The 14,907-nt window shown below is 44.9% G+C and overlaps 2 protein-coding genes across 2 annotated transcripts; one reads left to right on the forward strand and one right to left on the reverse strand.

Annotated features, from left to right (window-relative positions):
* Window positions 1-8,778: 8,778 nt before the first annotated feature.
* On the reverse strand, window positions 8,779-12,458 carry LOC131263367 (ribosome quality control complex subunit TCF25). The gene is made up of 5 exons (XM_058265555.1): window positions 11,737-12,458; window positions 11,083-11,531; window positions 9,852-10,901; window positions 9,626-9,778; window positions 8,779-9,553 (listed from the first exon to the last, which is right to left on the reverse strand). Exons 1-5 carry the CDS (start codon window positions 11,899-11,901, stop codon window positions 9,175-9,177), a joined length of 2,196 nt encoding a protein of 731 aa, XP_058121538.1. The 5' UTR covers window positions 11,902-12,458; the 3' UTR covers window positions 8,779-9,174.
* Window positions 12,459-12,823: 365 nt separating this feature from the next.
* LOC131263138 (nedd8-activating enzyme E1 regulatory subunit) lies at window positions 12,824-14,764 on the forward strand. The gene is made up of 3 exons (XM_058265293.1): window positions 12,824-13,010; window positions 13,081-13,885; window positions 13,952-14,764. Exons 1-3 carry the CDS (start codon window positions 12,943-12,945, stop codon window positions 14,648-14,650), a joined length of 1,572 nt encoding a protein of 523 aa, XP_058121276.1. The 5' UTR covers window positions 12,824-12,942; the 3' UTR covers window positions 14,651-14,764.
* Window positions 14,765-14,907: the final 143 nt, after the last annotated feature.

Genomic DNA, 14,907 nt, shown 5'->3' on the forward strand with positions numbered 1-14,907 from the left:
TGGGTGAGCTGGTGTGTACATTTGGTGGTCGGTGGGCAAAAAATTAGTCTGCAGCCAAATGGCCACGTTAGGAGACGTGTTTTATATTTTTTCTATCGTATTGGTTTTGCTGATTCAATACTCCACCATAGTAGGACACTCGTAGGTGGTGCGGCTCGTGGTTTTCCTTTTCTTTTTTATTTGCTGGAGCATTTGTTGACTAATCGCTTAACACGTCAGAGCGTGTAAACAAGAAATGTCATACATATTTCGCAGGTCAGTGGATGAAAACGGCCGCTAGCCTGGTTTAATAGAGGTTGTCGGGTTTTGTTTTACGACTCAATTTGTTTGAACATTAAAAAAAAGCGTCCTCATGAGAATGTTCAGCACCAGGAACATAGTGGTAATTCGTTTACTAATGAGTAAACTACGGTTTCTACATGAAAGACTGGGCGTCTCCATCGCAGTTTCAGAAATTGTCTATGTTCAATTTAATAAAGCATGAGCCAAATTTTTGGTAATTGTTGGTACATTTTTTGCACACACGATTTGAAGTTGTAGAAAAATGGTTTCAAGTTGAAGTTTACTTTATGTGCGTCATATATCCCCATGATCGTATGGTATAAAAAAAATTTAATGCCACTTAATCACTTCATTGTATTCATTAATCAAATGATTACCTCCGGAACGAAACAACCTCCTACACACACCCACACACACGCACACTTACATATACATACACATCAACTGCAATTGACCTTTTGCTCTTTCGAAACCGGCGATTGATCGACTCCGAAGGAACGGAAGACGGAAGCGTTCGGTCTCCAATTCATTCAACTCTCGTTACACTACCACCAAACCTCAGAACAAAACCGTACATAATTTGACTCCACACTCGACGACAGCACGGACGCCAAGGAAACCGACCACCCAGTCACTGGGAGGGGAGGCAACGGCAGTAAATAATCTACCCCGGAGCTCCGAGCGTCGAGGTTTTCGCTCGGCCCGCGTAGGTGTTCGTCGAGCCACAGCGTCAGCTGTCTTCCGGGTGCTCCCAGCAGGCGCACCACCACAGCCACACATGCCACGATCACGAAGGCAACGCAAATTTATGTTCACCACCCAAAAAAGCCAGCCAGTCTGTCGCACCCACGTACGAAAAACTTTATGTACAACGTTGCGCTTGGAAACGTGCCCCGCGCGCTCAGTGCAATGAGCGATGGCCGTATGCTCAAGCGACCGAATTGCTCTCCGAACTCGCACCTCGGAGTTCTTCGGGAGTCCTTGCGAGGCCTGACTGAAGGACTCCGATTAATGCTGGTGCTCGTTGCACGGTGCCAACAACCGGCACGCTTTAGAAAAGAGAAAAAGACAATACAGGAGAGAGAGAGAGTGGTGAGCAAGAAAGAAGCAAAGAGAGCTGCCGAGTAAATTGACCCAACGCCTAGCGAGCACACTCTCTCCTGTACGAGGAGTACGAAACGATAAATCAGCGGTAAATCAACTGCTTTTTGATGGATTTTTCCTTTCGCGCTAGTAGAACTGGTGAACGGATCGAGGCAAGGGAAGGGTTGGGTGGCGCCTCAAAGGACTCGTTCATCACCATTCGCCTTTTCACCCTCCCTTCCCAACCACACGAACGAACTAACAGGAGAATAAATGGACGTGCCATAGCCATGGACGGCAGGTACGGATCATGCCACAATTTCATACCCATTATGTTGGGAATTTAATCTGCACATCCGTCCGCGAACAGCCTATACTATCGATGGTACGTATCCAAACTATCAGCACGCTAATAAACACCATTATGCACGTAATGCTGGGCAAACAATGCTTCCGAGGGGTGGTGGCAGGTCGAGTTACGAGTGTCCTTCAATTTCTACACACCTGCTTTTGATCTCAGTGTGTGAGAAATGTTTATGATAAAAAAAAAAATCACAAACCCTCATGAATAACAAAAAAGCGTATAAAACACCAGGCGCCTCCATTCGGCCGTTAGGAGAGCGGTTCCGTTCCTCAAGTGGAAAGTACGGTGGAGTGGGGGAGGTGGGGGAGGAGCATAAATTATTAAGCCAATTCTGCTCGCTCACACGCGGCCAGACCCGACTGTGGCGTTCACCTTTGGCATTTGCACGCCGTTCGGGATTTGGTGCTCACCGATGCTTTGCAGGAGCTGCCGGGAAACCCGAAAAATGATAACGTGGAATCGAAGGCTACCAACCTGCAATCAAAGCGACAAGGATGTGAACGAGATTGTGTTTCATGAGAATGGAATTTTCTTAGAATTTCTTTGAATAAATATATAGAAATATTCTTCTAGTAATCTCCTTTGAGTTTTACAAGGCTTGCTGATTCCGACTTGGTTCATATGATGCTTTTCACATAGACTTTAGTAAGCTGAAAAGTTTTATCAATTTCCTTAAAACTGCAGTGCACTAAAAAGGTCAGTTGCACGAAAAGGACGCGTGGTTGACATTGGTTGTTGTAGTGTTGCTCAGTAGTTCGAACTGGAACCACTTCACGGTCGGAAAAATAACCGCAAGGCACACCTTGTCCACCTTGGACAAAATTTTCAATTTCAAACACACTATCGACTGGCACGCGTTCTAGTCACTTCACGCACGCACGCACTCGCATTGGTCCTGCATTGCTGGTCACCCTTCAAGTGCCTCACCCTTTTTTTTCCACGTTTTTTTTTTGTCGTTGCTTTTCCGTCGCGCAAAACAAGCAGCCGCGTTCCCGTCTCCGCTCGTCTCACAGACCCTACCCGGGAGCAAACCCGTTCAACTTCCCATTTCGGACAGCGCCCTCAACGGGACGCCCGCGGAACGAACGGCGCAGCTGGGAATAAGATAAATTTTATCACTCTATCATCAACCGTCAAGGCACTCCGCCCAGAAGCCATCGAGTGTAGCCTCTGGCGTGCCGTGTGTTTTTTTGCTTTTTCCATCCCCTCTCCCACTCACACGCTCTAACTCCGCGCGCACGCCATCTCTGCCTCAGTCGGGGCGATGGGTTTTCGCACCGTCCGGTTCGGAATAAGGCGTTCACTGGTTTTCTTTTTGCACAAACGAAAAACTCCACTGAGACCCTTTTTTTCAATATCACTGTCATCACGCTTTCACTATCTCTGCAGTGGCGCAGGAAACCATTTTCCCGTCCTTACACAAATGCACCATTGTTAATTGGGTTCTTCACCAGCACAATTTTTCCTCCCTGATGAAAATCCTTTGGAACCCAAAGCTCGATAGTGATAGGGAGGTTACAAAAAGGGAAAAGCAAACTACACAATGGTAAAATACTCGAGCAAAGAGGGCGGCTTCCGCGCAACGACCGACTACACCGGAACGACCGAAGGTTACTCGCTGTCTGGCACCGACGGCCGTGCAACCGACCGCATGAACCCGACGCGCGTCGGGAGTTTTCCCGTGTCACTCTATTCTCACTCTCTCGCTCCCTTAAGTCGTACGCAGTATGCACTACCACTCCCGCGGGCGGTTGAGAAAATCATAAAAGCATTACTACTGACCGATCCGGCGAGAAAGAGAAAAACTTAACGTCCTGTGCGTGAGCTGGTGGAAAGTCGGTGGTAGTGAAAATCTCATCCCAAACACACGGGTTTTGGTGTGTTGATCGAATTGACGTGAGACTCGATGAGCAGCGGATGGATGCTGCGACATTCGGTGCGAGAGTGAGCATGGGAAACTCAGCGGCGGCACGCGTTGTTTGTTTGGTATGCTGGCGGTTTGGTGTCTGTCAAAAATGTCTCATCAAAAATCAAAGTTGTATGGTTGCGAGACGATATGGCGCACATAGTTGGGGGAGTGGTACGTGGGGGATAAGATATGAAAGTGAGTTGTGTGCTTGTCGATGAACGAAGGTAGCGATGAGTTTTCTCCTTTTCACCGACAACACATTTGGGGACTGCGATGGATTAAAAGCGTGTTTGACGAACAGGTGGTAATGTGATTTTGAATGAGAAAATAATTTTGTTGGCAAAGCAATTAACGATTTAAATGTAAACATAACAACAACATCATTAATTTGTTTGGACGATTTTAACTATTGTTTTGGGTTTTCATTTCGCTAATTTAGAGATGTATTGTATTCATTTTAAAACAGTTTAAACAATTTTCAGTTATATTAACTCACTTACAGGTGGTTTGCATTTAATTAACCTTAATAGACCGGCGAATCGGTACGCCATTTTTTCATTCTCTTTTTGATTGCTTCTAATGGTTCATGATCAATTAAATTCTCAAACTCGTCGCACCCATTTAAATTCCTACGCGTGTCTTCAGAACGCCATAAATAAGGGAACATAATGATGCGCCCTCCGCTTGCACTCCCTGCCCACATACATTTGTACTTTGACGCCTCAACTGTTGGACTCTGTTGAACCTGAGCTACTGATTTTATAAAAAAAACCCCTTCTTCTTGCAACCCACCACCTGAAAAGTGGGGAAATGATATCCGAGGTTGAAGAAGAAAAAAAAACGAATCTAATAAACCGTTTGATAATGATGTTGCTAGCGTTCGCGGCTCGCCAAATGATGTGAATGATGCGTACCGCTCATCACGGTAAACGTAACGCAACGGTCCCATCCCCCGACCGGGTGCTTAAAAATAAAAAATTAATTGAATTCTAGCCACGTTCACGGCTTTAGGGTGGGTCGTTGTCCTTTCCCCTCCCTCAGGTTGTTTTGCATAGAAAAAGTTTCCGACTTTATTGCTCGCATACCCGAAGGGGGAAGCTACTCACCAACTCCCGCTGAAAACGCCAATGTAAGCGAAGTGAAACTCTAACAATCTTTCTAGACACAGGATTGTGTTTCGGGGGCTTTCGATTGCAATTCTCATCAAATATCATAACGCCACGCCGTCCAACCCGGAAGCGATGTGGCGTTTTCCCGCCACCTGCCTGCGTAGCATTCTCAACACTCCCCGGTGGGAAATGCAAAATCGTAAAAATCGCTACCCGAGACCGAGGAGTGCGTAAATTAACGAAAAAGAAACCAATCTCCGGTGCCGAGCCTCCGGAAAAGTGGGCGGCCGAACGAGGCCCGAATTCCACCACGTTTACCCATCGCGTGGACGCGTGGCGGAGTAAGTTGAAATTAATTTTAAATTTAAATTGATCAAATAAAACCAATTTCGAGAACACCCTCGGGAGCCTTTGCTTCGTTGCGGGGGACGAGGGACGAGGCATCGGTCAGAAATTGGAAATGGACTTTCAATAGCGTCCCCTTTTCTTTGGCCGGAAGTGTAGGTGGAAAGGAATTGGGATCGAGTTTGGCGTTTAGTGTGGAGAGGGGGCGTCTCCGGGGGCGATATTTTGGCGATATCATTATCGGTAGCGACTTTTAGTATCGTTTGATCCGTTAGCAGCACATTCCATTTGAGAAAAAGAAATGTTGCCTGCTTGGATGGACCCAATATATTTTCAACTGCGTATTATTTGATCAACTTTGAATGAAAATGTCTATAACCTTTAATACAATGAATATGTTTGAAATTAAAGCTGTAATTTAACAAATTCTGTCTGTGTTCCCTAGCATGGATATTTAATCTACGCTACTGAAGGCCTCAGGTGCAGCACAAAATAATGTAGAAAAATTGTTAAGATCATTGCCATTCGCTATCGCCTTCAATAATGTTCTCACTAATGCAATGGGACGGCTCCCCAATTGCACATCCTAATTGCACCAGTCTGTCGCTAACGATGCATCGTTTGAATGAGTCCGCTTTGCACTCCGTCGGTGCGCATGGAAAGAACATCCTGACGGAAAATAAACAAAATGCCCAACGGCATCAGACATCGCTCGTCGCTCCAGATCTTGTTCCCCCCCTACTCGCAACTGCCGGGAGATGAAAAGGGCAACCACTCCATCATTTCCAGTATACACTCGGGTGGAGACTGTCTACCTCTATCTTCTCACTCCCTACCTCAATATAGCGTCACCCAAAAGCCATGTTTTTCATGCAGTGCAAGGAAGCGCAATCGAAGCGCCCAGCCAACACCGGCACTCGTTAATACATAATGTCAAGGACGTCTATGATATAATTCTTCCGCACACGGACGTTCACATTCCCACCCTGGACGGCATAATTTTCCAATTTAACATTTTCCACACTCAGAGTGTGAAACGAGTTATCCTGCTGCCGCGTTTACGAGTTAGCCACTAGACTTCTATACTATTTAGAAAAAAAATATTATCAATTTTGTTATGAAACCACACCTAGCTTTCAACTGTTGAGTGGAGCGAACCTAGATTTGCTGTAAGCTGGGAAGCTGCATTGGAAAAAAATCAAAATTGATACATAAATATTATGTTCAATGTAATCAACAGTTTGCTTTTAAATAACATCTTTATAATCTTTTAAATGTGTGTATGTTTTTTTAACATTCCTTACCGACTACCTTTTTTGCCATTTCCTATCATTTCTTTATCTTTGCTATTATCGGAAGTAGTTATCAGAAAACGGCATTCCGGCCGGTTTACTAAATTAAACCTTTGGAATTCCATACTTTCCCAAACACGTTCCACACAATTTATTCTTTCCCGTGGTGGTGTTTAAAATAAAGTGCCATCATTTGTTGTAGAACGAGTTTTTCCCCCTTGCTAGCCTTGCTTTTCGTTATGATTTGATGAGCCGTTTTCATTGACGATTTGCAACCACCTGTTGCATTCCCTTTCTCCACCAACCTCCGGCGTCGCCAAAAGCAATTATTTGTTTTAGCTTCCTTTAACGAAAACAGAAAACCAACCGAACCTCCTTTCGGCAAACACACGCAAACACTCCGCAATGTTGCAAATTCGTCCGCGTAGCGGTGTAAAGCGGAAAAGGTTAAATGCGGTACCAGATTATCCCCGGGCGGTGGAAATTAATGGGATGTTTGTTTAATTATGATGATGCCACCGAGGATGATGGCCGAGACCACCGCCACCGATCCGTCGAGACATTCAATCAACATGGTCTCGATATAGTGGTGGCACGTACGGCATTTATGGAATAATAATGTTGCCCTTTGCCAATTTCAACCCTTCGCAGCGATGAATACGTTATTATGTCCACAGATTATCTCATCGGTATTAATCTGCTGCCTTTTTTAACTGCTTCCTCGCTGTGCTCGCTGCTGCCGGTGAGATAATTACCGGCACTCATTCCGAACGGCATTTTTATGCGTCGTTTTTTCCTGCATAATTGAATGTTTTAATATGGATCCTCCAGACCGGAACTGGTTGGCCAGCATGCCATTTGCGCAAACACTTCAATAACTTCCGTAGACCTCTGTGTACAAACATATGAGCGTGCTTTGTTATGTTAATTAAAAACATGGCACAAAAAACTACCCTTTTACTTACCCTGTGACAAAAATGGCCATCGAATATTTAACAAAAGCAAGATAATCTAGTCAAAGTATAGACTGCATTCATGTTTGCAAAAATGGGTCAGTGTGTTTTATTTTTATATACTACCACTATTTTATGAGTAGTATGCAGGTGTACCCTCAACGGAAGCGTGTTTCATTTTGGGCATGTAATTCATGACTTCAACTTGTCCAATGATGCTCCTTTAATGAAATAGCGTAGTTAAAGCATAGCGTATGAATAGAAATCTCAGAATGACACAAACAGATAGCGACGTTTTTTTTTGTTCTGTTACAAAACATCTGTAAGAAGTAAGTATTCCCTAACTATTAAACTAGGATAAGTACACTTTATTTAACTGAAGGTGTACTCTCTTGCCCCATTGGCATAAGCAAAGTTTTTGTTGTTAGACACTTCCAGAAAGATCTTTTCGTTTTTAGTTTCAAGTCAGAATTCAAGTTTATTAAAATATTCCAGTCAGTATATGGTTTTCTGGTTTCTTTCGTAAATTGTTCGTATTAACCATGATTATATTATTTGGGATACATTTACTGTCATTAAGATCAACAGTTACTCTGTGCAACGGTAGTTGTTTTTGTTTGTTCCTTTCACCGATCAATAAATTTCTCTACTTCTTTGCTGTCGGTTTTGTTGCTGCTTTTCTGCACTTATGAATTCTGATACGTACAAAGTAAGCATATCAAAACTCCGTCGATATTTACTTGTTTTCATACACATGTGTGGATGAAGGATAGTTTTTATATATTTGGATAAATATTTTCATTCTCTTTGTTTAAGCCGTACTTTTTTGAAATGATGCATTATGTATGCAAAATGTTCATACTTTTGTATTTTACCGTGCTGATATTTATAAGTGCTTCAGTGCCGTTCTTGTACACGAGGAAAACAAGTACACGGAACATGCATGCAGCACTTGTCCGCATTTGCTTGACGGCATTATTTCAACCATACCGACCACTTATAGTTATTCTAATTCGTTTTACGAACAGATATATTTGTATATATTTTGAATGGGCAAATTAACGCATGCAGACACACAGGATTCCCCATAATATGCAGGCAACATGCGCTTTCTTGTATGGGAGGAAGCAAATTTGATGCAGAACTATGCGTTGTTTTATGACGTTGACCACGAAAAACTGTGTACGATTAGTTCAAGAACACCATGAGAAAAAGAAACTACCTTAAATAACACTGAATGTCTGGAAAAGGGTTTGCGTTGGTAGGATTTTCCACATAATGGTCTCGTTAACAATTTTGTAGTGGTTTCAAAGCGAGTAAAAACAAGTACTGCCACCATAGGTAAAGAGTATAAAATAAGCAGTTGACCCACTGTGTAACATTAATTGTATACGAAGCATATTATTTCTCCTCACTATACTAAGATCCAAATACTTACATAAAAGAATTCTCATTTCGTATATTTTATATAGTAAAGAAGCAATCAAAAACATTATCGGTTCGAAACACCTAATTATGAAGCCGAAATTCAAACAAAAGCTCAGAAAGTAGTAACAGCTAACGAAAACATACATTATAGTATCAAACTATACCCTAGTGACTAACTTTATCGGCTGTTGCCAGTCCACAGCGCGGATTTCTTTTTGAATTAGATTAGATTGTAGGTTTAGCAGCAAATCTGAAGCAGTGATATTTGAATTTTCTGTTACTCTTTTTTTCCTCCCCTTTCCTCTCGGGGGTTTCTCTATGTAATAAGGGGAATTATCGTAAAAGTATCCCATGATGGCTAATTATTTCATCTGTGCCATGTGCCTTTTAGCGAAATCGTTCGACATGCTTACGTCAGATAGTCATTTGGCTCATCCTCTTCCGTGCTTTCCGCTTCGTCCACATCCGCATCGTTCGGTCGCTCGAGCGCTCGGATGCCGGACAGAAACTCACGCATCGCATCGACGATCGTGTTCAGGGTACTGCTGTAAGCCTGCAGGCTCATTAAATCTCGCTCGGTTCCACCAGCACCTGCCGCCGCAGCACCAGCTCCTGCTTGTTGGCCTTCCGGGGCTTGGTTTTGTACCACGTTTGCCGGCTGTTGCTGCTGAGGAGCCGGTGGAGGTTGTGGAGGCTGCGGTTGAGCACTGAAGCTGGGCAGTAACGATTGAAAGAAGAGATGCAGCGGGTCGTTTGATTGCCGCTGTCCGGTTGGGGTCAGTGTGGGCCTGGAGTAGAATGTAAATGGCTCGTTATTAATCCCTACCAATCAAAATAAATACGACAAACCAGTTACGCACCTAGTGTAAATGTTGATCGAATCAAGCGGGGGCAGTGGATCATACATCAACACCGGATCTGTCTCTCGTTTGATAAACTGTGCCAATGGAACCTTCTCCTTGAAATCCGAGAGCACGATATGACGTAGCACTTGCCTCGGCGGGTTCGAATATCTTAGATAAAAGAAACAGTACCGATAACTCAAACCATTTTTTGCTCTGAAGGATGTCCAAGTAGTTGCCTTACCTTTGACTTCTCTTGGTTGCATATTCGGCCACAACGTCTTCTTTGTTATCAACTCGATTCAGCACTTCGTGCACATTCCGGTCCAACCACGGAAGCAGCTCCGTGTCGCGCCACACCAGCTTCGAGCGACAGACATACAGCGACATTAGCTGCTGCAGCGCCACCAATGCCTTGTTGTAAGCGTTCGGTCCGAAATGGTTATGACCAGCGACACGGCTATCGGCCTGAATCGATAGCTCATCCATCAGCGGACGCAGCACACCGGGGAACATGAGCAACGCGTACTGTAGCGCCTTATCGGCCTCGTCTGTGCGATTCAGATGAAACAACGCCATCGCGTACGAGTAAGCCATGTTCGGCAACTGGGATAGGTTGTTCGTCGCTTCCCATTCCTCGTAAAGCGTCACGAGCCACTCGTACTGCTTGGCGCGAATCGCATAATAATCGACGATCAGTATGATGGCCAATGGATCGTTTACCGGATCGAACGAGAGGATCAATTTAGCGACTTCGAGCGCCGTCCGCGAGCAGGCTCGTGATTCCAGGTGCTGGGAGTGCTTAAAGAGTGTGATAAAAAGCGCCCGATTCTCCTGTCGCCGATAGTCCAGCCGGCAGTTGCCCTGCGTTAGGCTGAACATTGTGTGGAACGATGATTCGAGTGCGAGCAGTGCGTGCTCAATCAGCTCGGAGGCCATTGCGTGGTCCTCGGACATCTTGCATAGCTCGCTCAGTTGAATCAATGAGTCGACGTGATAGGGATGCTGCTTTATGATCCGTATGATGTTCTCCGAGTCCATGCTTTCCACGGCGTCGAGAAACTTTTGCTGTATCTGTCGGTAGGAGGGACTGTGCTCAAATGCAAAATAGATCACGTTCTTGTCGAAGATTGCCTTCGGTCCGCTAGCAGATGTTGAAGAACCCGGCTCCGGTGCTTGCACCAGATTCATGTAGATGCCCGACTTTCCGACCGGTGGCCAGCTATCCTTCGGGTTGACCAGATAGGTCGACTTGAGCATTCTAGCGCCACCTCTCACATTGCGACGTTTATTTCTGAAAAATAAAAAATTAAAAAGTTCAAATTGATTTACTTACTGATCACTGAAAGGTATAAAAACTACGCTTCGGTCATGACGCAGAATCCATGCAACCCTTGAGATTGAAATAAAAACAAACAACCGCCTGTTGCGTCGGTAGTGTACAACCACCCTCAGTGATGCCATACGATACTCACTGTTGATCACCGACGACCTTGCTTCCAAACATACGCTTCATCTCGTACTGCGGGTTGAGGTTTTTGTGCTGCACGTTCAGCAGCGACTTTGCGGCAAGTCCAGCGGCCGGGCCCAGCTTTCCCTCGAACCGACCCATACTCGTGGCGCTTTCGGCCGCTCGATGGTGATGATGGTGGTGGTGCTGTTCGGCATCGCGGGGACATGTGCCAAACAACTTGTCCACCTCCTTCACCGTACGCGTAAAGTCATCCTCGATGTCGGCATTATCCTCGCTGCTGCGCCTTGCCGAGCTCGAGATGTACTTGCCCGTCTTCTTCTTCTTCTTTTTCTTTCGCTTCTTTGCCTCGGCCAGATGCACACTTACTGCACCGTCCGCCGCATCCTTCTCCGTCTCGTCGTTGTCGTCTTCCTTCACTTCGCTCTCGGAGAGCGACTGTTGCTGATTGAGCTGCGGTTCGCAAATGAGCGAGCATGACGAGGTGGCATCGAAGCAGGCGGTTCCAAACAATCAGGATTTAAAGATGTATTTTGGAGTGCATCATCATGGAAAGAAAAACACAATAATCATGAGCACCGCCTCTTACTCCCTCCTCCCTTTTCCAACGTCATTGCAACGTTTATGCCATGTTCTACCATCCCAACGTCAAACGTACCAGATCATATCGATTAATGTTCAGCTGCTTCTTGTTGTTGTTGCGGTTCTGGCTGCTGGTGCTGTTGGTGTCGTAATCAGCATCGCCCCCATCGGACACCTCATCGATCTGTTCTTTTATCTCCAGCTCATTGCCCTGCAGTTTGCGTAGAATCCGGTAGGACATTTTCACGTCAACATGCAACACGCGGAACGCACAACACAAAGCACACACACGCGGTTTGTACGATGGACTCAGTGATGCATACGCAGATGATATGACACGCTGCACTTTTTTGGGGTTGATATGTTCGTAGCCTACACCTACTATGGGATTTTCAATCTTTCGCACTTTTATTTTGTTATGTTCTTGCACCGTAAATCTTACAAAACGGGACCGTTCAAGTGTTGCTCAACGTTGGCACACAACACTCGTAGAATACAAGATCCCATGGGAAAAATGCCTATCTTTTGCACTCCTGCAACTCGACGCTGGTCAACAAAAACAATACATTCGCTTGGTACCACAAGATTTTCCCATTCCAAGAAGATTTGCAAGAAAATCAAAACATTTCTAACAAATTTTCAATCTACTAGAGCACGCCACCGATACAGTTGGAACATCCGAAATTTGCAAAAAGGGCGAGTCAGAAGTATTCGTACACCGATCGAAATAACTGAAGGCGGAAGATTTTACTTCCTCGAACCGCTGCACAAGATACGCAGTTGCGAAAAAGCGTTCGGTTTTACAGGTATTTTTTTATTACCAATTGTTCACAAAAATTTTTGATTGCGCAGACTGTTTCAGAATGAATGACAGTCAGGTGACGTTTCAGCTGTAACCGAGTGAAAATAAATGGGAGTTGATTTATTGAGCTGTGTCTTTTATCGAGAAGATTTAAGTTATAAAAATTAAAAATTAAATTTATAGTGTTTTTAAATGGTCCAATTTTTATCGATAGGCTACACAACATTTTATTAAATTTTCTAAACTGTGGTTAGATACAACCCTACTTCAAAGTCATCTCCACTATGCCTACAACTTTTTCTCTGGGTTTGTTGATCTGCTTGACTCAACATTGTGCCAATTATTTAGCACTGGAGATTTGTGCAAAAACAAAAACCGGTCGGTCGCGTCCATTCGCTTCTCGAATCGTTTATTTTAGGTAGTTCTTAACGGCTTGAATCGTGCTAATCGTAGTGCATAAAGTATCGCTGTACGAAAACCATGTCATCGCCGGCACCGAAATCTCCAGAGATGTCGGACAAAAGTCGCAAATATGATCGACAAATCCGGTATGCTGTCGGCGGTTCCGGAGTTTCTCTAAGCTTTATTTGTAGTGATAATTCTTCAATACATTTTCAGCCTGTGGGGAGAGCATGGACAAACGGTGCTGGAAAACGCGCAAATTTGTCTCATCAATGCAACAGCACTCGGAACGGAAATATTGAAAGGCATAGTGCTGCCCGGCATCGGTGGTTTCACCATAGTAGATCATCTCCCCGTCACCGAGGAAGACGTTGGTTGCAATTTTTTCCTCGACCTCGGTTCGGTCGGGCAACCGAGAGCGAAACGCTGCATGCAGTTACTGCAGGAGCTTAACCCGGACGTTAACGGCGACTACGTTGACGAGCATGTGGAACAGCTGATTGACAGTCAGCCGGATTTCTTTCGCAACTTTGACGTCGTAGTAGCCACTTCCATTAGCGAACGTACGATCGTGCGCTTATCGAATGTGCTTTGGGAGCAGAATATCCCGCTCATTATCGCCCGCTCCGTGGGGTTCTACGGTGTCGCTAGGCTGCAGGTGCGAGAACACTGCGTCGTTGAAACGCATCCAGATAGCAAACAGAACGATTTACGTCTCGAGCATCCTTTCGAGGGCTTGAGAAAGCATATGGAAGAAGCGGAGCTTACGAACAAAGTACCATGGCTGGTAGTCCTTTACAAAGTGTTGTACGAGTGGGTGGCGGCACATGACGGAAAGTTCCCTTCTAACTACCGGGAAAAGTCGGATCTGCGGGAGCTGATTCAATCGAAAATGGATGGTGAGAAGGAAAATTTTGAGGAAGCGATCAAGGCGGTTAATTCAAGTTTTGGGGGAGGAAAACCATCATCTTCGGTTCGAGAGATACTGGAAGACGATCGATGTGTAAACGTTAACAAGGAGGTGAGTTGATTAAGTAAACCTAGTCGATTATTTCTCTACATAATCCTCAATGTTTCTCTTCTGCAGAGTAATGCCTTTTGGATTATGGCGCGAGCATTAAAAGACTTTGTAGACAACGAAGGAAACGGCATGTTGCCAGTGCCTGGCGTACTTCCCGACATGACGGCAGACACCAACTCGTACATTAGCCTTCAAACAGTGTACCGCGGCCAGGCGGCTCATGATGCCGAAATCGTGTTCCGTCGTGCCCGGCAACTGCTGAAAGAATTGAACAAACCGAACGATCTCATCACGGAGAAAGATGTTCGACTGTTTTGTCGCGAAGCGGCCAACATCGCTGTCGTTCAAGGCAGTAAAATCGCGGAAGAATTCGATAAAGGGTACCAACGTGCGTCCGTAATCGCCGGTGGATTGGAAACTCCGAGCTCGCTGATGGGACACTATATCGTGCTGCGTGCGTTGGACCGGTTTCAAGCCGACTACGGTTGTGTTCCGGGTGAAAGTGAGGCCGAGTCGGATACGACCCGCATCAAGAGTCTCGCAGCAAAAATGATCAGCGAATGGGGTATCAGCACACCGATCAACGATGATCTGGCGCATGAAATTTGCCGATACGGTGGGGCGGAGATTCATAGCATTTCCGCCTACCTGGGTGGCTGTATTGCTCATGAATTGATTAAACTGGTCACAAAGCAATACCGGCCGTTCGATAATACTTTCATCTACGATGGATCGACGTCACAAACGGAGACTTATAAATTATAAATCATTGAAAGACGCATCATATAACCACCGCAAATCCTCGATGAGCAACAGTAATAGATTAGTGAACACCACGTTTCGTTTTGAATTTGTCCGTAAATAAAGGTTTTTCATGTAGAGCTTGATAGTCGTTGAATACAATTGAAAAAAAAAATGTATTTCTTTATAACATCAAAAAACTTACAATTGTAAATCGTAAATTGGATGCAGAAACCGTTGAAGTTTCCAATGGAACTCCTCCGAACTCTTGAAGATGCCGT

This window comes from Anopheles coustani, chromosome 2 (genome assembly GCF_943734705.1).
Source record: "Anopheles coustani chromosome 2, idAnoCousDA_361_x.2, whole genome shotgun sequence".
In the NCBI taxonomy this organism is placed as follows: domain Eukaryota; kingdom Metazoa; phylum Arthropoda; class Insecta; order Diptera; family Culicidae; genus Anopheles; species Anopheles coustani.